The 22,460-nt window shown below is 47.3% G+C and overlaps 1 protein-coding gene across 4 annotated transcripts in view; it reads left to right on the forward strand.

Moving 5' to 3' along the window:
* The window catches only part of LOC138764854 (uncharacterized), a 100,518-nt gene that overhangs the window by 21,455 nt on the left and 56,603 nt on the right, over positions 1-22,460 (forward strand). For 3 of the 4 annotated variants that reach the window (XM_069941208.1, XM_069941211.1, XM_069941209.1), the window contains exons 10-19: positions 3,506-3,660; positions 4,410-4,467; positions 6,350-6,405; positions 7,510-7,717; positions 9,769-9,932; positions 11,080-11,137; positions 11,515-11,699; positions 12,701-12,758; positions 20,492-20,676; positions 21,549-21,606. In XM_069941208.1, the coding sequence (XP_069797309.1) occupies positions 3,506-3,660; positions 4,410-4,467; positions 6,350-6,405; positions 7,510-7,717; positions 9,769-9,932; positions 11,080-11,137; positions 11,515-11,699; positions 12,701-12,758; positions 20,492-20,676; positions 21,549-21,606 (1,185 nt within the window). The remainder of the gene's footprint in view (positions 1-3,505; positions 3,661-4,409; positions 4,468-6,349; positions 6,406-7,509; positions 7,718-9,768; positions 9,933-11,079; positions 11,138-11,514; positions 11,700-12,700; positions 12,759-20,491; positions 20,677-21,548; positions 21,607-22,460) is intronic. The other variant, XM_069941210.1, reaches the window with a different exon arrangement.

Consider the following 22,460-nt stretch of genomic DNA (forward strand, 5'->3'; position numbering starts at 1 on the left):
GTATCTTCTGGCATCTCATTCCAGTTACGGGCCACCATCTAAGTGAAAAGGTTGGCCCTCAGGTCCCTCTTAAATCTTTTGCCTTTCACCATAAATCTGTGCCTTCTAGTTTTAGAATCATTTGCTGTGAACATTCACTTTAACCTTGATTCTCATGATTTTATAAACCTCTATAATATCACCCCTCATACTCCTTCAGTCGAGGGAATCAAGACCCAGCCTATCCAATCTCCCCCCTTTAACTCATCCATTCCAGACCCAGCACCATTCTGGTGAACCTCCTCCGCACATCTTCCAAAATTCATGTCCTTCCTATTGCTGGGTGATCAGAATTGCACACAGTACTCGGTGGTCTCGCCAGCACCTTGGGCGGCATGGTTAGCATAATGGTTAGCGCAATGCCTTTACAGCACCAGTGATCAGTCCTGGGGTTCCAGTTCCACACAGTCTGTAAGGAGTTTGTACGTTCTCCCCATGTCTGTAAGGGTTTTTCCTGGGTCCTCTGGTTTTCTCTCACCATTTGAAATGTACCAGAGGTGTAGATTAATTGGCTATAAATTGGGTGGCACAGACTAGTGGATTGAAATGGCCATATTGTATGTCTACATTTAATTTAAAATAGCAGAATCACAAGGACCCAACTTTGTACTCTTTACCTAACCCACTGAAGGCTAGCACACCAAGGAACTATGCATCTATACCCCGAGGTCTCTCTGTTCCACAACACTCTCCAGGCCCCAACCATTCACCATATAGGTTCTGCCCTGGTTTGACTTGCCAAAGTACAACACCTCACATTGGTCAGATTTGCCAGACCTTGGCCCATTTTCCAACTGATCTAGATCCTGTTGTAAACTTGGATATCCTTCCTTACTGTTCACCACACCACCAATTTCGGAGCCATCCACAAATTTACCAGTGACGTTAACTACCTTGCAATTCAAATCATTAATATAGATGACACACAGAAGTGGACCCAGTACCGACCCCTATGGCACACCACTAGACACAGGCACCCAAAGCAAAAAACATCCCTCCACTTCTACCCTCTGCCTCCTTCCACTGCCAGTTTTGAATCCAATGGTCCAGGTCCCTTAGATACCAAGTGGTCCAAACTCCAGTCTAACCTACCATGCTGGACTTTGTGGAATGCCCTGCTAAAATCCATATGTAAATGTCCACTCCCTCCTTCATCAACTCTCTTGATCACCTGTTCAAAACACTCTAAGACACTAGAAGATCTCCCATGCATGAATCCATGCTGACTCCCTCCAATCAATCTCTGACTCTGAAGTGCTGGTTGATCCTGTCCCTCAGATCCCCCTCCAGTAATTGTCCAACCATTGAGGTCAAGCTCACTGGCTTGCAGACGATAGGCTTGTCCCTGCTGCCCTTTTTACATAACACCACATTGTCCAGCTTGCTGGAACTTCATTTCACTCACTGCCAGTCTTTTTAAGGATGAACTCCAGTGCATATTGAGTGCATGGATGATTGGACAACATATACTGAGCAAGCAGTGAAGACCCATTATTCACTGCATGGAGCATCACTTCAGAGAGGTTGACCATTATTTCTCCAGAAGACTGGTCAGGATGTTTCCAATGTAGTCGATGTGGTTCAGGGTGCACGAGTATACAATCCATGTTTTACCTTTTCATTTACAGGACGTTACACAGGCGAGATTGTAGTCAGTGACATGACATGGTCCGCAAGAGTCTAGCCTTATCAAGAGTGCAACCAGTAGGCCCTTTCAAGCTGCCGTGTAAAATGGGGTTAACTGGATGTGGTGATATGGCTGTATGCACTGGCTGGGCCACCCTCCAGGTGTCTCCCTGCCTTAACTCCTCCCTTGATCCTTTCATGTGACCCCTGGCCATAAAAGTTGAGATCCCTCTCCTTCCCACTCATTTGCCTAGACCGAGGCCAGGAGTCTCTTGCTCCATAAAGCCTATCGTTCCCCTCAGTCTTCTGTCTGCATCATTATTGGGCTACCAATAGTGCCCAACACTGGGCAAGGTTAACGCCCCACTCATGTGGCATCTTGAAAGGGTCCAACCCGGTCAGCGTGGTCCAAATCCAACTGGGTCCCTGACCTACCTCAGAGGTAGTCAGGGAACCCAGTTAAACTTAACTAGGTCATGTCCACCAGTGGCTTGAAAATGAAAATGGCCAACCTGGTTGTTCCGGTGACATCAGCGCTTGCGTTCATGCATCACCCCGGGTTGCATCTACTGAAATGTGCAGTTCTTACATCCTCCGGCTCCTCCAATGACTGCAGTATTCGTTTGACAGCGGTGGTCACAACAGTTACTTGCTGTACTGCAGCACAGCAGAGTTGATTAGCTAGCATCCGAAGTTCATTCCTGTTCCCGTTCGCCATTTGGACTTCCATTCATCACTTCCGGTAGTACTTCCGGTAAGTACATGGCACGTCATTGAATGTGTCATCATGTGGGGTGGGGGGGATCCCTCTTAAATCGCTGTGTTGGCGATTTAATGGGTTGATCCCCCTGCAGTTTAAAAGGTGCTGGAAACACCTTTGCCCCAGTAATCGCACCCAGGTCCCAGGAAGGCTACCCAGGTACTGAAACTTAAAAGTATCTAGTGGAGTAGCTGTTAGAACCGCCACCTCATGATGCCAGAGTCCAAGGTTCAATCCTGACCGGCCACTGACTATGTGCAATTTGTATGCTCTTCCCATGGGGCTTCCTTCAGGTTCTGAGTTTTCTCCCACATCTCAAAGACATGTGGGGTTGGCAGGTTGATTGGCAGGTTAAATGCCCCTGTTGTCTAGGTGAGGTGCAGAGGCAGGGAAGGGCTGGTGTGAATGTGGGAGAATAAAGAGGGCTGAGGGTAGGATGGAATGATCAGAAATCGTGCAGTTCAGAAATGGGCCCTATCGGCCCACCCTCTCCATGCTCAGCCTATTTGCCTGCAGCAGCCTGGTAACGTTGCACTCCTTTCCTGCCCCACTACTTGTCCATGTGGTTGGCTCTACCTCCATCACCTCCTTTGATACCATTTTCCAGATACCAACCACCCTCTGTGTGGATCTCCTTTAAATGTCTGGCCTCTCACCTTAAACGTGCTCAATAGTTCTCGCCTCCTCTGCTTTGGGAAAAAGACACTCACTATCTATCCTTTAGGAGCCCCTCATAGTTTTACAAACCTCTATAAGCTCAACATCAGCCCCCAATATTTCAGTGAGAAATAAACCCAGCATTGCCATCGCTCCTTATAACGACAGACCTCCCCTCCAGACAACTTGCTGGTGAATCTCTTCTGTATGTGTATTTGAAGGTTGGGGTGGAATCAATGGGCTAAAGGGCCTGTATTTATGCTGTATGACTCTAAGATGACAAGAGCATGACATTGATGACAGCATGTTGGCTCACTCCAAGAACAAAGAGATCAAATGTGTAGAAAGGACTTTCTCCCATCGCGAGATTTCACAGAGTCATCCTGAGCTTTATTTTCATATGTACTCCTTCTTCCCCTCCAGTTACAGGCGGAGCTCATGTCCCTGCGCAGTGAACAGGAGAAGACGTGCACTGAGAACCAGGAGCTTAAACTGACCAATCAGGACCTGGAGACGAGGCTGGAGGGGATCCAACGGGAGCTGCAGGAGGCTCAGGATCGGCTGGAGTGGAAGAAAGAGTAAGAAACATATTCGCATCTTGCACACTCCTTCATCCTGTGTCCATGTGGACCACACCCTTCACAGATTGCAGATCGCATTTGCACACTACACACATGCACAGTCAATCACACCCCCATATTATTATGTGAACACTGCACTGATTCCAGGACATCTCCTATCCACTGTATATCCAAGTCCAGAGCAGCAGTAATATCATCCATTCCCCACTGAGAGAAAGAACAGGGGCCCTTATAGAGCCATATGGCCCAGAAACAGACCCTTCAGCCCATCACATCCATGCTGACCATCACATCCATTTATATTACTTCCCCCCCCCCCCCCCCCAAGTATCAGCTCTTAGCTTATTGGCTTCGATATCATTTCAAGTGCTTGATGCTTAAATAGAGCCATATAAGCCTAGAAACAAGCCCTTCAGCCCATCACATCCATGCTGACCATTGTATCCATTTATACTACCCCCCCCCCCCTCCCCAGTACCAGCTCTTAGTCTATTGGCTTCGATATCAATTCAATTGCTTGATACTTAAATGCAGCGAGTATTCCTGCCTCCACTGAGGGTGCTCCAGACTCCAACCATCCTCTGGATCAAACATTTCTTCCTCAGATCCCCTCTAAACCTCTTACCCTGAGCTGAGATTGAACAATAATGTGAGCAGTGACCACCCCACCCTGCCCCCCAACCCCGCAATCTCTGCCTCTTCCCCGCCTCCCCCAACATCTGTCTGATTGTTTGCTTTCATTTCAGAGAGTGGAATCAAGCTCCTGACCCGGAGAGGCTATGCTCTGAAGAAGCTAATCAGCAGGTAAGGAAGTGGGGGTGCACAGTTCACTCTCAGGTTCAAGTGCATTGTCACATTATACCTGGTGCTGTGAACAGGGTCCTTCTGTGAGCAGTCAAGCTAGTCACCTGTAACATTCACACAGCCAGACAGTAAATGAGCAAGAACTCATTGCGGTGTGTAGTGCTGCAGTGAAAGGAGGCTACAGCGGTATGTTCACAAGCTGGGTGAATGCGCGGGGGAAGAGCAGAAGGAACACAAAGTAGATAAATGGGAAGTAGTCCACCTTGGTGCACAGAACAGAGATGGAGATCATCTGTTGGATGGTTCGATGGTTGTGCAAACAATCTCGATGCCTTTATACAAGGTGGGAAAAGGTGCATAATGTCATGGGTATTGACACATTTGAAATGAAATTAGAAAGACCCGGGGATATTCAACAGCTCAGGCAGCATCTGCAGACAGGAAAATGGAGTTATTATCTCAGCTTGATGGTCTGAGAGATGATTATGAAAGGTGATCAGTCTAAAGCCTGTGCATTGCATATTATCCATCCATCCACCTACTTATCTATCTATCTCAAGTCAAGTCAAGCCACCTTTATACATCGTTTATGCCCTGCTTGCACGGTAAAGATGAGATAGCGTTTCTTCAGGACCAGGGAGCAGATTTACATAAATATGTTAGAATAGAAGTTAAGCAGATTAAAATATTAAGAAATATACAAAATACATCCATGGTACTTTATCCACAAATAATCTGGGAATTCAGGAGCCTGATGATTGGAGGGGGAGGGGGGTAGAATCTGTTGCCAAATCTGAATGTAAGGGCCTGAGTGTGGGAGTGCCTCCTACCAGATGGCAGAAGGGAGAACAGTTTACATGACGGGTGTGTGGAGTCCTTCACAGTGTTTATTGCCTTTCGCCTGCATCGAGTGTTGCAGGCGTCCTTCATGGTAGGAAGAAAGCCCCCAATTATTTTTTTCCGCTGACTTCACGATCCTCTCCAGGGCCTTACAGGAAGTCCAGCTTCCAAACCAGGTGGTGATGCAATTGCACAGGATGCTCTCGATACATCCTCTGTAGAATGTAGTGAGAATGGAGGGTGGGAGATGGACATCCCTCTGCCTTTGCAGGAAGTAGAGGCGCTGCTGTGCTTTCTTGGGTATGGAGTTGGTGCTAAGAGACCAAGTGAGATTCTCCACCAAGTACACTCCAAGGAACTTGATACTCTTGGTGACTGCAATGGTCAAACCGTCAATGGTCAGTGGAATGTGCCTCCCCCCCTCTGGGCCCTCTTGAAGTCCACAACCATCTCTTTTGCTTTATTAATGTTCAGATGCAGGTTGTTGTCTCTGCACATTAGTGACTGCACCTCACTTTATCTCTCTATCTATCTATCTATTTCTCTTTTATAAGTATTGACTTATTTTCTCTTCCAATGTGTTAATTATAATTAAGTCATTCTTAGTATGCTTTTGAGTACCTGGAAAGCTGCACCAAGTGAGACTTTCTTAGCACCAGTACATTGTACTTATGTACATGACAATAAATTCTTCATACACTCCTGTGTTCATTCAATCATTCCTTTATTGATTGATTAATTAATTCATTCCTTTGCTCATTTATTCATTCAGCATTAATCATGTTGGCCTCTCCATAGGTGAACGAGTTAAATAGTGGGATCAAGAGCCAGGGTTTGAGAGAGGAGAATATCCCATTATTTGTCATCTTCTTAAATGTCATCACTAATTCAGTTTTCTTGTGTTGAGCTCAAGTGAAACCTTCACAACTCTAGAATTAGTCATGGGTACATCGAATACAGCAATTGCTGAAGTGAGGATGTTGAACAATGAGACTGGGGGCTATCTGCCTTTTGGTTTATAATTACCACTGTTTCCTTTCAGGACACTGGACAGAAATGTGGATCTGATATCACCCAGAGGAACCGGAGGTCAGAAGAGTAAGCGATGCATCACTTTAGTCTCAAATTCTTTTGATGTTCACCCAGCCGGTTAATAAGAACTGGGCTGGGCTCTCGGATAGCACCGAGCGTGCAATGACATTAGTCTCCCAATATTTCCCAAATGAATGAACAGAAACAAATCATTCAACAAATCAACCTCTGAAGCTCTGACTCTTCACCAGCAGGTCACCTATAGCCTTTGAGTGAATTCTAGATCTCCCAGATGCGAATAAGTGCTTCATTTATCTCTCCTGTGTCGGATAACCCTAAGATGACATTTCCTTGTCCTAGAGTTCATGGAGACGTACAGCACAGAAACAGACCTCTTGGCCCACTGAATCTACGCCAAGCACCAATTTACACTAATCCTCCATTAATCAACTCCACCACCCCCCCTCCCCCCCCGTTTCTACCACTCACCTGCACACCAGGGGCAACTTACAGCAGCCAATTATCCCATCAATCCCACTCTTTGGGACAAAGCCCAGGAGTTCACAGTGAAAATGTGCAAACTCCACACCTAGACAGTGCCAGAGGTCAGGATCGAACCCAGGACTCTGGTGCTGTGCCACTGAGCTACACACTTGATTCCCACTTGAAAAAATAAATTGTTTTAAAACTGTAAGACCACAAGACATAGGAGCCGAAATAGGATATTCAGCCCATCGAGTCTGGCCCACCATTTATTCGTGAGCTATTTAACCATTTTCCCATTGTCCAGCCTTCTCCCCATAATCTTTGATGCGCTAGCTAATCAAGAGCCTATCACTCTCTGCCTTTAATACACCCAATGACCTGGCCTCCACAACCACCTGTGTAACAAATTAAATAGGTTTACCACCCTCTGGCTGAAGAAATTCCTCCGCATCTCTGTTCTAAGCGGACACCACTCAGTTCTGAAGTTCTCTTGTCCTAGATTCTCCCACCAGGGGAAACAACCTTTCTACATCTACTCTGTCCATGTCAATCAGAACACCCCTCAGCCTTTTGAACCAGAAGTCATGGTTAAGCTCCTGTCCTCTTAATTTAACCCTTCAAGTGCCTGTGTCTTTCTAGCAGGGGGCTTCAGGTTAAACTAAATGTGTCATTGTTTTTAACCAGCCTTCAGTCAACGCAGAGAAAGTGGGGCCATGCAAACCGCATCATCTCAATCGAAGAGGAACCTCTGCCCCCACAGGATTCTGGGATGCAAGGTTCAGAGGTCACCGGGCAGGAAGCTGGCACGAGGCCTGTCAAAGACGGAGATGGCGTTTTTGATGAGGTGGAAGGTCCCCCACAGGGAGAGGATGCAACAGATCCGATCAAAGAGGTAGTGAGCTCTGGTCAGCTTCATTGTTAATGGAACCCAACGGGCAAACACCGTGACTTCCTCCAGCTTCTGAGAGACTCATTCTTACTGCTTGCTTGATCTGATTATTCTCCACAATGGTGGTGTACCCCCCCTAAATTTGTCCAGATCCTGACTTCTGGCTCTATCCCCTCAACCTCCGCCCCCTCTCCCCTCTTTAAAATCATCCCCACATTCCCATCAACTCCCCCACGTGTTCTTCCCCCCCACACACACACCCACACACAAAGACCCACACTCAAAGACCCACACGCGCGCGCACACACACACACACACACACACACACACACACACACACACACACACACACACACACACACACACACACACCTGTGTAATTTACAGTGGGGCAAATTACAGTGGCCAATTAATCTCCCACCCCACCTGGGCAAAAAAAACTTGGCCACAGAGAGATCATGCAAACTCCACACAGACAGTAGGTGCATCAATTTGAAGTGCATCAAGAGTAGTGCAGATGATAGGGCACTGACCCACAGAACCAGTGATGCTCCTACCCCCCCCAAAGTTCAATCCTGACCTCAGTTGCCATTCATGTGGAGTTTGCATGTCCTCCCTGTGGCTTTATGGGTTTCCTCCGGAGGCTCTGATTTTCTCCAACATCCCAAAGTCATGCGGGTTGCTGGGTTAATTGGCCACTGTATGTTGTCCCTTGCGAGTAGGCGAGTGTCGGAATCTGGGGTGGAGGGGGGTGTTGATGGGAATATGGGGAGATTAACATGATGTTTGTGTAAATGGGGGCTTGACAGTCAGCACAGATTTGATGGGCTGAAGGGCCTATCTCTGTGCTGTACCATATTAGGCTCTAGCTTCAGAGGCCAGGATTTAACCCAGGCCACTGTCAGGGCATGCCAGCTGCTCAGTCAACTGTGCTGCTGTCAGCCAAGTGAACACAGCAAGGAGCAAGGGGGAAAGTGTGAGTAAGAACAAGTAATGGACAGTGACCGGGAGTGAAAGGCTGGACAACAATGGCAGAGCAAGGGATTGAGAGTGGAACACACAGTGCAAGGGAGATGGTCTTGAATACATTTAATTGGAAGGGTTTCCGTTAACTGGTGATTAGGTGCAATCCCCGCCTGAGTATTTCTCTCATCCACTCTCTAAGTTATTGGAGATAGCCATCAATTTAAGTAATCCACAGAGTATTTTGTGTATGAAACAGCTTTGATGCAGTCAGCATTAAACACCTCTTTATGCAGGAGTCGGCCTGATTTTTGGTGCTCCTGATGAAGGGCTCAGGCCGACTGCCTTTTACTTCCTCCCGATGCTGCGTGACCTGCTGAGTTTCTCCAACCCTTCGGTGTGCTGTGCTGGATCCAGTGGACTTCCATTTGCCCCCTTCCCATCCGACGGCCTCCTCCAAGAACATTTCTGCCCCAAACACTCTGGACTAGGAGGTGTCAGTCAGATGAAATAGTCCTCAAAGGAGTCTCAGTATGAAAGAATTGATCACTGTCCATGGTTTCATATTCTATATGGCATCACTCCTTACATAATGAAATTAAAAGCATCCAAAGACCTATTCAGCTCGAGGTTTATAAAACCACGAGTGCCAGCGCGTCAAAGATTATGGGGAGAAGGCTGGACAGTGGGAAAATGGTTAAATAGGTGCCTGATACTGGGGGGCTTTCTGTATTCCAAATGAACTTTCTGTTTCTTAGACCATGTGCTTGTGTTATCTTCATTCAGAGGAATTCGGTATTTCAATTGAAGCAAGAGTAGTCTATATTTCAGAATTTCATCAACCAGTACTTCTGACAACTGGTCTCCCTTATTCATTCTGTGTCAGTAGCTGACACAATCGGCCAAGCAAGTTGGCAGTGTGAACCACCATCCTTGCAGTTGCTTTCTGTGCAACAGCTCCCTCAGGAACTTTTTGTCCCAAGCACCAAAAGCAGCTGTGCATATGAAACAATCTTTAGAGGGGTGATGGCCACCATTGTCAATAGAACAATACGTGCTACAGTCGACCTCAGTGTGTTCTTCCCCTGCAGTTACAGGCAGAGCTCGTGTCCCTGCGCAGTGTACAGGAGGAGACCAGCACCGAGAACCAGGGGCTCAAACTGGCCAATCAAGAGCTGGAGACAAGGCTGGAGGGGATTCAACTTGAGCTGCAGGAGGCTCGGGATCAGCTGGAGATCCTGCAGGGAGAGAAAAGGTCAGCAATAATGTCTACCCATCTATCAATTTCTACAAATACTGCATGTGGTGAACTCACAGTTACATCCACGATCTGCACATACTCTCTCCACTCTATGTAAACACGCTACACCCTTTTTACTCATAATGAATACTTTCAGAATCAGAATTTATTGCCGTGAACAAGTCATGAAATTCATTGTTCTGCGGCAGCATCACAGGGCATGGTACCCTGTCCACAAATCTTCCATGCTCTTCAGAAAATGCACGTGCCGTCGACACAGTGTATCCCGCATACAGTTCAGTGCATCACTGATCCACAGGATTATACACTGTACCCTGTCTAAACGTACTGCTAAAAGGGCAAACACCCCCTAGACATACCCGTGAACAAATCTGACAGACATGCCACCCAGGCTACGAGCACATACCACAAAATGAGTAGCACGTGCACAGCGTGCCAATGTTCTGCACAGATTCCACATTATCACTGCATGCTACTTACAGGCACGTGATGCATGTTCCTTGTACAGTGTGTACACATGCAAACTTTGCACACACTTTCCACAATTCCAATGAATTCTGGCTGACCATGCGCCACCATAGTGTTCGCCACCATGCAGTGAGAGAGCACTATTTCTAAACCACAGGAGTTCCTGTTGAACAGGGGGAGATGATTCCGATCCTGGTGAGCGAGGTAATCCAACAGTTAACCATTCACCCCTCTCTCCTCTCTCTCTCTCTTTCTCTCTCTCTCTCTTTCTCTCTCTCTCTCTCTCTCTCACACACACACACTCACTCTGTGTGTATGTTCCTCTGTCTCTTTCCATCTCTTTGTCTCTGTCTTTCTCATACTCTTCTTCTTTCTCTCTCCCCTTTCTCTATCTTATTTGATTCTCTCTTTGCCCCTTCTATGTCTCTCTGCATTGCTCTTTCTGTCTTCCTCCCTCTCCCTGTCTCCTTTGCTCTGTGACTGCCTATCTGTGTCTCTCTTCCCCATGAGCTCTTTTTCTCTCTTGCTCATGCTCTCTCTGTTGTTTCTCTGTCTGTCTGTCTGTCTATCTTGGACTCTTTTGTTAATGCTCTCTCTCTCTCTCTCTCTCTCTCTCTCTCTCTCTCTCTCGCTCATGCTCTCCCTCTAACCGATATCATTTTTTTTATCACAGAGGCCAGGATCAGCCCTCTGGCAGTGGAAGTACGATTTCCAATGAAGCTGTTCAGCAGGTAATGAAGTAGGAGGAGTTGGGGAGGTGGGGTGGGGGGGGGGGGGGGGGGGTTTCAGTCCAATCCCATGTGCATCTCATGGTCTTGCAAATGGCCAGTACTTGGGGAAGCAGGATTCTCCATGCGGAGGCAAAAAACAATCCGCTGAGATGGTCCAGATTGCAGCATCTGCGATCTCTACTCTCAGTCTCCTGTGGATCTTCTTGATTCTAGAAGAGGGGAGAGTGGTAAGGATGGATGAATCAGACCAGAACAGGTCTGGCAATAGCTTCTACTCAATGGGCTGCTATGGTGATAAGGAGGGATAGTGGAGAGATGGGGAATTGGTCCAGAGTGCATTTTATAACAGATTGGACGTACCGTTTTCCTCCCTCCAGTTACAGGCGGAGCTCACGTCCCTGCGCACTGAACAGGAGGAGACCAGCACCGTGAACAAGGAGCTCAAAATGACCAATCAGGAGCTGGAGACGAGGCTGGAGGGGATCCAACAGGAGCTGCAGGAGGCTCGGGATCAACTGAAGATCCTCCAGGAAGCAGCAGCTCACCATGAAGAGAAAGAAAGGTGAGGGACTATACACACACACACTGTACCCTGTACACACATGCAGCATCCAGTCCCCACACTCTATGAGCAAGCGCCATTTCCTGGATGCACGCATGCGTGCGCACACACACTGGGTAAACACTCTGTATAGGTCCACACACTTTACACTCTTCCTACTCATACATGGTTCCCACTTCATGCACACTGACATGCTAACAAGCTGCACATTATAAACATTTGGGTGGCACAGTCAGTGCCTGGGGTTCGAATCCCACACCGTCTGTAAAAAGTTTATACGTTCTCTCCATTTCCGTGTGGGCTCCCACCGGGTGCTCTGGCATCCTCCCACTGTTCAAAACGAACTGGGGGTGTAGGTCAAATGGGTGTAATTGAGTGGCATGGGCTCGTCGGCCCAAAAGGCCTGTTACCGTTCTGTATGTCTAAGTTTAAAATCCTACTCACTGTAGACAGTGCACATTCCCCACTAACCCGGTGCACATTTTACACCTATTTTCAAACACCTGGCACATTATCCTGTCTGCTGGAAACATAACGTCTCTGAGTGCATTACCAATCCAATGGCACACCCACTGAATAATGTGCACATGCCACTCATTCTGAACACGACTCACTCCGTGCTGGGTTGGGTGCAGCCTACACATGCTGCAGGTGCACTGATGTTGTCTACACAAGCCATCAGCCCTGCCTCACCACTTGCATCACCCCCAAAACCCCATGCTGTCTGCTCACACTGCTTGCACTATGTACACACCCAACCCAATGAATAAACCCTGTGTGCAAATCCGAAACACTATGCGCCACTGGACAGAGTGAATGGACAAGTCAGACACCACACTGAGGTTTCCAAATCCTGAGAGTCCTTGAGGAGGAAGAACAGGGATTATGTCCAGGATTCAGGATTGAAATTCCAGGGAGTGAGGATCTGACAATTAACATCATGATTAACCTTATGGTGTCACAAATGCTCTCTACTCATCATCTTGGGGTCTCATTTACAGAGAACGGAGTCGATCTTTGGACATCGAGCAGGCATTGGCTGATGAAGCTGCTCAGAAGGTAACGAGGAAAGGGCACGGCCAGCGAAAAGGAGAGTTTGGCCACACCCCTTGTCTGCCTGGGCTTGAGTTTTTCTATATGTGCCCAGCATTCATTAATCCAATTCAAAGGGGTGCATCGCGTTCATGTGTCCAAAGATAAATTGGCTAGTATTTTTTTCTAATATTATCCCTATTTGTGGCAGATGCAAATCTGAAATTGTTACATTGACACACCTGTTTTCGGCTTGTTCATCCTTAGAAAGCTACTGGAAAGAAATTTTTAATCTATTTTCAACTATACTCCAGGTAGTGCTTTGACCCAATCCAATAACTGCTTTTTTTGGGGTTATGGACCCAGAGTTTTTCTCTACCTGTTTGACGGGTTGTTGGCTAGAAGAACCATCCTATTCAAACGGAAAGCCTCCAACAGTGTTTCAATGGTTTTCTCATATTATGTCCTGTTTAAGTTTAGAAAAAATTTAGATATCATGTATTTGATTCATTGGTGAAATTTGAAGATAAATAGCGACCTTTTATGTCTTATTTTCATATGATATAAATGTTTGTAATTTGATGTGATGTCCAGTATGGACCGACCTAGGAGGGGAGGCAGGCCCCTCCAGCCCGGGTAAGAAACCTGCATAGGAGAAGGCCACTCCGATATAAAACCTACGACCCAAGGACCTCGCTGCCACGTCCCAGCTTGCTTGGCCACGGCACACGAACCATGGGTGTAAAGGGTGGGGCCAGTACTGCGCGCACTGCACTCCACCTAAAAGCTCCTTTGCGCAGGCCCAAGGACAAGTCCACGTCCTCCCCCTCCACGTCCTCCCCCTCCACGTCCTCCCCCTCCACGTCCTCCCCCTCCACGTCCTCCCCCTCAAAAGATGCTCACAAACTCAAGCTAGCATGCTGGAACATCAGAACCATGCTAGACAAGGCTGACAGCCACCGACCTGAACGTCGGTCTGCCCTCATTGCACATGAACTCCTCAGACTTGACATCGACATAGCCGCTCTCAGTGAAGTCGCCTGGCAGATGTAGGCAGCCTCCAAGAACGCGGCGCGGGCTACACACTCTACTGGTCTGGCAAGCCTTCGGATGAACGATGCCTATCTGGTGTAGGCTTCATGGTCAAGAGCTTCATTGCCTCCAAACTTGAAAACCTTCCGACAGGCCTCTCGGACCGAATCATGTCCATGCGACTCCCACTTCAAAACAAGCGTCACATCACCCTCATCAGTGTCTATGCTCCAACCCTCCAGGCGGAACCAGCAGAAAAGAACAAGTTCTACACCGACCTGCGCAACCTCATCCAACGTACCCCTACAGCCGACAAGGTTGTCATCCTGGGCGACTTCAACGCTCGTGTCGGCAAAGACTCAGAAACCTGGCCAGGAATCCTGGGCAAGCATGGCGTCGGCAAGTGCAACGACAATGGGCGCCTCCTGTTGGAGCTCTGCGCAGAACAGCGACTTGTCATTACAAACACCCTTTTTCAGCAGAGGGACAGCCTTAAGACCACCTGGATGCATCCCCGATCCAAACACTGGCACCTCCTGGACTACATCCTGGTGCGAGAAAGTGACAAACAAGATGTGCTCCACACCAGGGTCATGCCTAGCGCGGAATGCCACACTGACCACCGGCTGGTTCGCTGCAAGCTCAACCTTCACTTCAAGCCAAAGCCCAGGAACAATAAAGCCCCCAGAAAGAGGTTCAATGTTGGAAACCTGCAGTCAGACAAAGCGAGAGGAAACTTCCAGGCAAACCTCAAAGCAAAGCTCGACGTTGCAACCCGCCTCACGGACCCGTCCCCTGAAACCCTCTGGGATCAGTTGAAGACTACCATACTGCAATCCACTGAAGAGGTACTGGGCTTCTCCTCCAGGAAAAACAAGGACTGGTTTGACGAAAACAGCCAGGAAATCCAGGAGCTGCTGGCAAAGAAGCGAGCTGCCCACCAGGCTCACCTTACAAAGCCGTCCTGTCCAGAGAAGAAACAAGCCTTCCATCGCGCATGCAGCCATCTTCAGCGCAAACTCCGGGAGATCCAAAATGAGTGGTGGACTAGCCTCGCCAAACGAACCCAGCTCAGCGCGGACATTGGCGACTTCAGGGGTTTCTACAAGGCTCTAAAGACTGTGTACGGCCCCTCACCCCAAGTCCAAAGCCCGCTGCGCAGCTCAGACGGCAAAGTCCTCCTCAGCGACAAGATCTCCATCCTCAACCGATGGTCAGAACACTTCCAATCTCTTTTCAGTGCCAACCGCTCAGTCCAAGATTCCGCCCTGCTCCAGCTCCCTCAACAGCCCCTAAGGCTAGAGCTGGATGAGGTTCCCACCCTGGATGAGACATATAAGGCAATCGAACAACTGAAAAGTGGCAAAGCAGAAGTCTGGAAGGCTGGCGGCAAAACTCTGCATGCCAAACTGCATGAGTTTTTCAAGCTTTGTTGGGACCAAGGTAAACTGCCTCAGGATCTTCGTGATGCCACCATCATCACCCTGTACAAAAACAAAGGCGAGAAATCAGACTGCTCAAACTACAGGGGAATCACGTTGCTCTCCATTGCAGGCAAAATCTTCGCTAGGATTCTACTAAATAGAATAATACCTAGTGTTGCCGAGAATATTCTCCCAGAATCACAGTGCGGCTTTCGCGCAAACAGAGGAACCACTGACATGGTCTTTGCCCTCAGACAGCTCCAAGAAAAATGCAGAGAACAAAACAAAGGACTCTACATCACCTTTGTTGACCTCACCAAAGCCTTCGACACCGTGAGCAGGAAAGGGCTTTGGCAAATACTAGAGCGCATCGGATGTCCCCCAAAGTTCCTCAACATGATTATCCAACTGCACGAAAACCAACAAGGTCGGGTCAGATACAGAAATGAGCTCTCTGAACCCTTCTCCATTAACAATGGCGTGAAGCAAGGCTGTGTTCTCGCACCAACCCTCTTTTCAATCTTCTTCAGCATGATGCTGAACCAAGCCATGAAAGACCCCAACAATGAAGATGCTGTTTACATCCGGTACCGCACGGATGGCAGTCTCTTCAATCTGAGGCGCCTGCAAGCTCACACCAAGACACAAGAGAAACTTGTCCGTGAACTACTCTTTGCAGATGATGCCGCTTTAGTTGCCCATTCAGAGCCAGCTCTTCAGCGCTTGACGTCCTGCTTTGCGGAAACTGCCAAAATGTTTGGCCTGGAAGTCAGCCTGAAGAAAACTGAGGTCCTCCATCAGCCAGCTCCCCTCCATGATTACCAGCCCCCCCACATCTCCATCGGGCACACAAAACTCAAAACGGTCAACCAGTTTACCTATCTCGGCTGCACCATTTCATCAGATGCAAGGATCGACAATGAGATAGACAACAGACTCGCCAAGGCAAATAGCGCCTTTGGAAGACTACACAAAAGAGTCTGGAAAAACAACCAACTGAAAAACCTCACAAAGATAAGCGTATACAGAGCCGTTGTCATACCCACACTCCTGTTCGGCTCCGAATCATGGGTCCTCTACCGGCACCACCTACGGCTCCTAGAACGCTTCCACCAGCGTTGTCTCCGCTCCATCCTCAACATCCATTGGAGCGCTTACACCCCTAACGTCAAAGTACTCGAGATGGCAGAGGTCGACAGCATCGAGTCCACGCTGCTGAAGATCCAGCTGCGCTGGATGGGTCACGTCTCCAGAATGGAGGACCATCGCCTTCCCAAGATCGTGTTATATGGCGAGCTCTCCACTGGCCACCGTGACAGAGGTGCACCAAAGAAAAGGTACAAGGACTGCCTAAAGAAATCTCTTGGTGCCTGCCACATTGACCACCGCCAGTGGGCTGATAACGCCTCAAACCGTGCATCTTGGCACCTCACAGTTTGGCGGGCAGCAACCTCCTTTGAAGAAGACCGCAGAGCCCACCTCACTGACAAAAGGCAAAGGAGGAAAAACCCAACACCCAACCCCAACCAACCAATTTTCCCTTGCAACCGCTGCAATCGTGTCTGCCTGTCCCGCATCGGACTTGTCAGCCACAAACGAGCCTGCAGCTGACGTGGACTTTTTACCCCCTCCATAAATCTTCGTCCGCGAAGCCAAACCAAAGATTTACTCTTTCAGATGAGATATTGTATTACCTTTGCTTTTTGGTTGAAAACTACAAAACTACAAAATATATGTAACTCTCAGGATAAGCCACTCAGCTGTCATAAATAGTTCCAATGAACCCTTTCTGAGAGGGAGTCAATTAAAAACTAATACCAACAATATCTGGTGGATATATAAATGGAACATTCAGTGTTATGGTTTTAAGAAATTTCTAATCTGTAAATATCTAAAAAAATGAGAAATTGGAAAGTTCAAAAGACATAAAACAACCTTCCTTAAATTCATTGACAAGCTCTTCTAAGTCTTTTTGTAAGCTCCTTCCTGGCGACCATATACTTCTCATGACCCATTCCTGTTTCCTGCTTCCTATAACTAACGTACGTTTCCTTCTTCCTCTTGACTTGTTGTCTGACCTGCTTCGTCAGCCATGGTTCCCTTTTCCTTCCATCTTTTCCTTATCTCAGTGGGGCAAATATTTGCAAAAGAAACAATACCTCTGATTTTCTATATAGAGAAAGATTGATCAATTATTGACGGTTGAAGAAATAATGAGAGATAGCACAAGACAAGACAAAGATTTTTAAATTAAAAAATTTCCAAAATTGGATCTCGATTTGCAATGCATGTTTGAGTATTGGATTAGATATATTCCTATTGCTCTTGGAAAAGCTAAATGGAAGAGATGCACCCATTAAAGAGACCACAAGGATTCCTGACACAGTACGTGGACCAGCCAAAGAGAGGGAAGGCCGTACCAGATCTAATTCTGGGTTATGAACCTGATCAGGTGGCGGGCCTCTCGGTGGGGGAGCATTTTGGTGAGAGTGACCACAACTCCCTGAGCTTTAGCACAGCTCTGGATAAGGATACAAGCAGACAAAAGCAGGAAAGCGTTTAATTGGCGAAGGGCTAATTACAATGGGATGAGGCAGGAATTAGCGAGAGTAAATTTGAAATAGATGTCCAAGAGTGAAAGCACAGAACTAATGTGGAGGAAGTTTAGGGACCATTTGTGCTGGGTTCAGGATAGATTTGTCCCACTGGGACAAGGAAAAGGGAAGAGTGGTTGACGAAGCAGGTGAGGCAGCTGATCAAGAGGAAGAAGGAAGCAGACATTCGATATAGGAAGCAGGAAACAGGAAGGGCTCATGAGAAGTGTATGGTAACCTGGAAGGAGCTTAAGAAAGGGCTTAGGTGAGCTTGAAGGGTGAATGAGAAGGCCTTGGCAAGTAGGATTAAGGAGAACCCCAAGGCATTCTATGCATATGAGAAGAATAGAAGGATGATGAGAATGAAGGTGGGGCTGCTAAAGGATAAAGGAGGCAACATGTACCTGGAGGCGGAGGAGATTGGGGAAATCCTAAATGAATACTTCGCTTCAAAAAAGAATTCACAAAAGGACCTTGATCAGGGTGAGGTCAGAATAGAACAGGCCTGTGTGCTGGTCAATATCGAGATTAAAAACATCAAGATTGGTGTGATCCCGGGGCCGAAGGCGATATACCCCAGGCTGCTGTGGGAAGTGAGAGAAGAGATAGATGGAGCAATAGATATGATCTTTGAATCCTCTTTGGTTGCAAGAGAGGTGCCAGAGGATTAGAGAATGGCAAATGTAGTTCGCTTTGTTTAAAAAAAGGTAATAGGGAGAATCCTGGGAATTCTAGGCTGATGAAGCTTACGTCAGTGGTGTGTAAACTATTGTAGAGGATTCTTAAGGATAGGATCTATGAGCATTTGGAGAAGTCCAGTCTACTCAAGGATAGTCAGCATGGCTTTGTGAAGGGAAGATCATGTCTCACAAGCCTAAATGAGTTTTTTGAGGTGGTAACAAAAGAAATTGATGAGAGTAAGACTGAAGATGTGGTTAATATGGATTTTGTTCTCTTGAGAGACTCGTTCAGAAGGTCATGAGGCATGGGATTCATGGAACCTTGGCTGCGTGGATAAAAAATTGGCATGCAGGAAGAAAGCAGAGAGTAGTAGTGGAAAGAGAGTATTCTGCTTGGAGGTCAGTGACAAGTGGATTACCGCAAGGATCTGTTCTGGGACCCCTGCTGTTTGTGATTTTTATAAATGACCTGGATGAAGAGGTGGAAGGATGGGTCAGTAAGTTTACAGATGATACAAAGTTTGGAGGAGTTGTCGATGGAGCTGAAGGTTGTCAAAGGATGTAGACAGGATGCAGAGTTGTGCAGAGAAGTGGCAGATGGCGTTCAATCCAGATAAGTGTGAGGTGATGCATTTTGCAAGGACAAACCAGAAGACTGAGGACAGGGTTAGAGTGTGAATGAACAGAGGAACCTTCATACATCCTTCAAGGTTGCCACATAGGTTGATAGGATAGTTAAGAAGGCCTATAGGATGCTGGGATTCATTAATAGAGGGATTGAGTTCAAGAGTTGAGAGATCATGTTGCAATGTCTGGTGAGACCACACTTAGAGTATTGTGTTCAGTGCTGGTCTCCTCATAGGAAGGATGTGGAAGCTATGGAGAAGGTGCAGAGGAAATTTACCAGGATGTTGCCTGTATTGGAAAATAAGTTTTATGAGGCAAGATTAGCAGAACTGGGACTTTTCTTTTTGGATCGTAGGAGACTTAATAGAAGTCTACAAGATTATGAGGGATAGATAGAGTGGACAGCCAGCAACTGCTTCCCAGGGCATGAATAGCAAACACCAGAGGACATGTGTACAAAGTGAAGAGAGGGAGGTTTATGGGAGACATCGGGAAGTTGTGGGTGCCTGGAATGCCTTGCCAGGGATGGTGGTGGAGCTTGAAACATTAGGGGCATTTAAGAGACTCTTAGACACACACATGGATGGAAGAAAAATAGAGGTTTACAGGGTAGGGAGAATTTGTACTTTCTTTTTTAAGGAATACATGGGTTGTCACAACATCGAGGGCCGAAGGGACTGTATTGTGGTGTAGTGTTCTATGCTATATTTTAGAGTTTCCTCTGACAGCTCTGTTCAGACATGGACCACCCTCGAGGTGAAAATATTGTCTTTCCAGGTTCCATTCTCTCCTCTCTCGTTTTAAACCTATTTTTTCATCTCCAGAATTGACTTGCCTGGAGACAAAACAGCGCACATTCACTTTATCCCTGTTGTTCCTGATATCATAAACCTCTGTTGAATCATCACTCAGTAAGTTGTGCTGCAGGGAGTATTGATTCAGCCTACCTAAATTCAATCTATAACTCAAGTCCTCCAGTCCCAGCAGCATGCAGCTGAATCCTCTCTGCACCCCTTGCAACTAACTGACCTCTGACCTATAGCTGGGCGACCAGATCAGTACAGAGGCCACAGAAACAGTGATGGCTAATGTTACCACTCTGGGCTCAGACAATCGCCTGGGAGCCGGTCTCAAGCACAGAGAGAGGGAGTAGTATAAAGAGAAAGCTGGACTGGGAGTGTGACGGGGAATGTAGGATAGATAGGTAAAGGGTGAGAGAAAAAGACCAAGGCAGATAAATAGAAAGCGCCAATGTGTGAAGGAGTGAATGAGTGTGAGAGAGCAAAAGAGACAAAGATGGAAACCTAGGGTGTTATTGGATAGCTGGCTTTGAATAGACTTAGAGCAATTTTTATTTTTGACTGGTGATTGGACCCGACCCCTCTATATGCACCTCCCTTCAGTTACAGGCGGAGCTTGTGTCCCTGCGCAGTAAACAGGAGGAGATGAGCACCGAGAATAAGGGGCTCAAACTGACCAATCAGGAGCTGGAGACAAAGCTGGAGGGGATCCAATGGGAGCTGCAGGAGGCTCGGGGTCGGCTGGAGATCCTGCAGGAGGAAGCAGCTCAAAAGGAGGAAAAAGAAGGGTGAGGGTCCCTACAGACATGGCACGACACACATGGAATGCGTGCGCGCGCGCGCACACACACACACACACACACACACACACACACTGTGTGCCCACACACACACTGTGTGCCCACACACACAAAATGAACATGTACTGTGCACACATGGAGCACACTGTACACAAGATCAATCACTGTAGATTGGGCACAAATAATGTATTGTACCGACCATGACCACACACTGTGTTCACTTTGCCTGGTAACATCCTGCACTTTGTGAATATCCCACACACTGTGAACCCTGAATATACCCACTAAGACACTGCACCCTTTATATCCTCTTTAATAAACCTTACGCACAAAATACACTGAACATATAGTGCATAATAATTCGAAGACACATATTCCCCATGTGTTATGCTGTCTCCTGCATATAGAAGGACCAATGTATGTGAATCTGTTCATTGTGCACGCGCCAATCATTCTCAACCCTCACCTCATGTTTGCTTTAGAGCAGCCTGCTTAAGGTGTCTACAAGCCTCCCTCACTGCCCTACCACATGTCTCACCACCCCACACTGTCTGCTCACACTGTCAACACTGTTAAAACCCTGACTACACTGTGTACACTCCCAACATAATGCATTAACCCTGTGTACATCCCCGATACACTATGCACCACTGGACAAAGTGGTTGACAAGTCAGACACCACACTGATACAGTAACTGATGTTTTCAAACCCTGAGAGTCCTTGAGGAACAAGAACAGGGACTCTGTCTGGGATTTGGATTTAAGTTCTAGGGAGTGAGGACATCTGACAATTAATGCCATCATTCACCCTTCGTCCATCACAAATGCTCTCTCCTCATTTTCCTGCGGTCTCATTACAGGGCGCAGAGTCGATTGCTGGACATCAAGCGGGCACAGGCTGATGAAGTTGCTCAGCAGGTAACAAGGGACAAGCAGGGCTGGGGAAACAGGGAGTCTGGCCACAGCCCGTGCCTGCCTGGGCTTGAACTTTAGTGTGTGGCTAGAGTCATAGAGTTATGGATTCACACAGTATGGAACAGGCCCTTCCTCTCAACATGTCCAAGTTGACCTTCTAGGCGAGTCTCACTTGCTGGCATTTAGTCCATGACCTTCCCAAACTTTCATGTTCATAAATCTGTCCAATGTATTTTATGCACAGTTTAACAGTTTACTCTGGCAGCTCGATCCAGACATGGAGCACCCTCTAGGTGTAAATATTGCTGTTCAGGTCCTTCTTAAATCTCTGTCCTCTAACTTGAACCTGTTTTCCTTGTTTAGCCTGCAGAAATAACTGAGCATTCACTTTTAACCCTGTCCTTCCTGATATTGTGAACCTTGAAAAGGTCACACCTCAGTAAGCTATGCTTCAGGGAATATAAACCCAGCTCATCTAAATTCAAGTCTTTCAGTCCCAACAACAACCAGGGGATTCCTCTCTGCACCACTTGCAACTTACTGACCTCCGTCCTATAGCTGGACAACCAGATCAGTACAGAGGCCACAGAAACAGTGACAGCTAATGTTCCCACTCTGGGCTCAGACAACAGGCTGGGAGGTGGTCTCACCCATAGAGAAAGGGAACAGAATAAAGAGAAAAAGCCAGACTGAGAGTGCATTGGGGAAAGTTGGATGGATAGATAGAAGGTGACAGAGAAAAAGAGCAAGAGAGATAAATAGCATGAATGAATGAGTGAGAGAGAACAAAAGAGACAACGTTGGAAGCTGAGGGTGTTATTGAGCTGCTGGCTTTGTGTAGATTTTGAGAGGTTTTA

This window comes from Narcine bancroftii, chromosome 5 (genome assembly GCF_036971445.1).
Source record: "Narcine bancroftii isolate sNarBan1 chromosome 5, sNarBan1.hap1, whole genome shotgun sequence".
In the NCBI taxonomy this organism is placed as follows: domain Eukaryota; kingdom Metazoa; phylum Chordata; class Chondrichthyes; order Torpediniformes; family Narcinidae; genus Narcine; species Narcine bancroftii.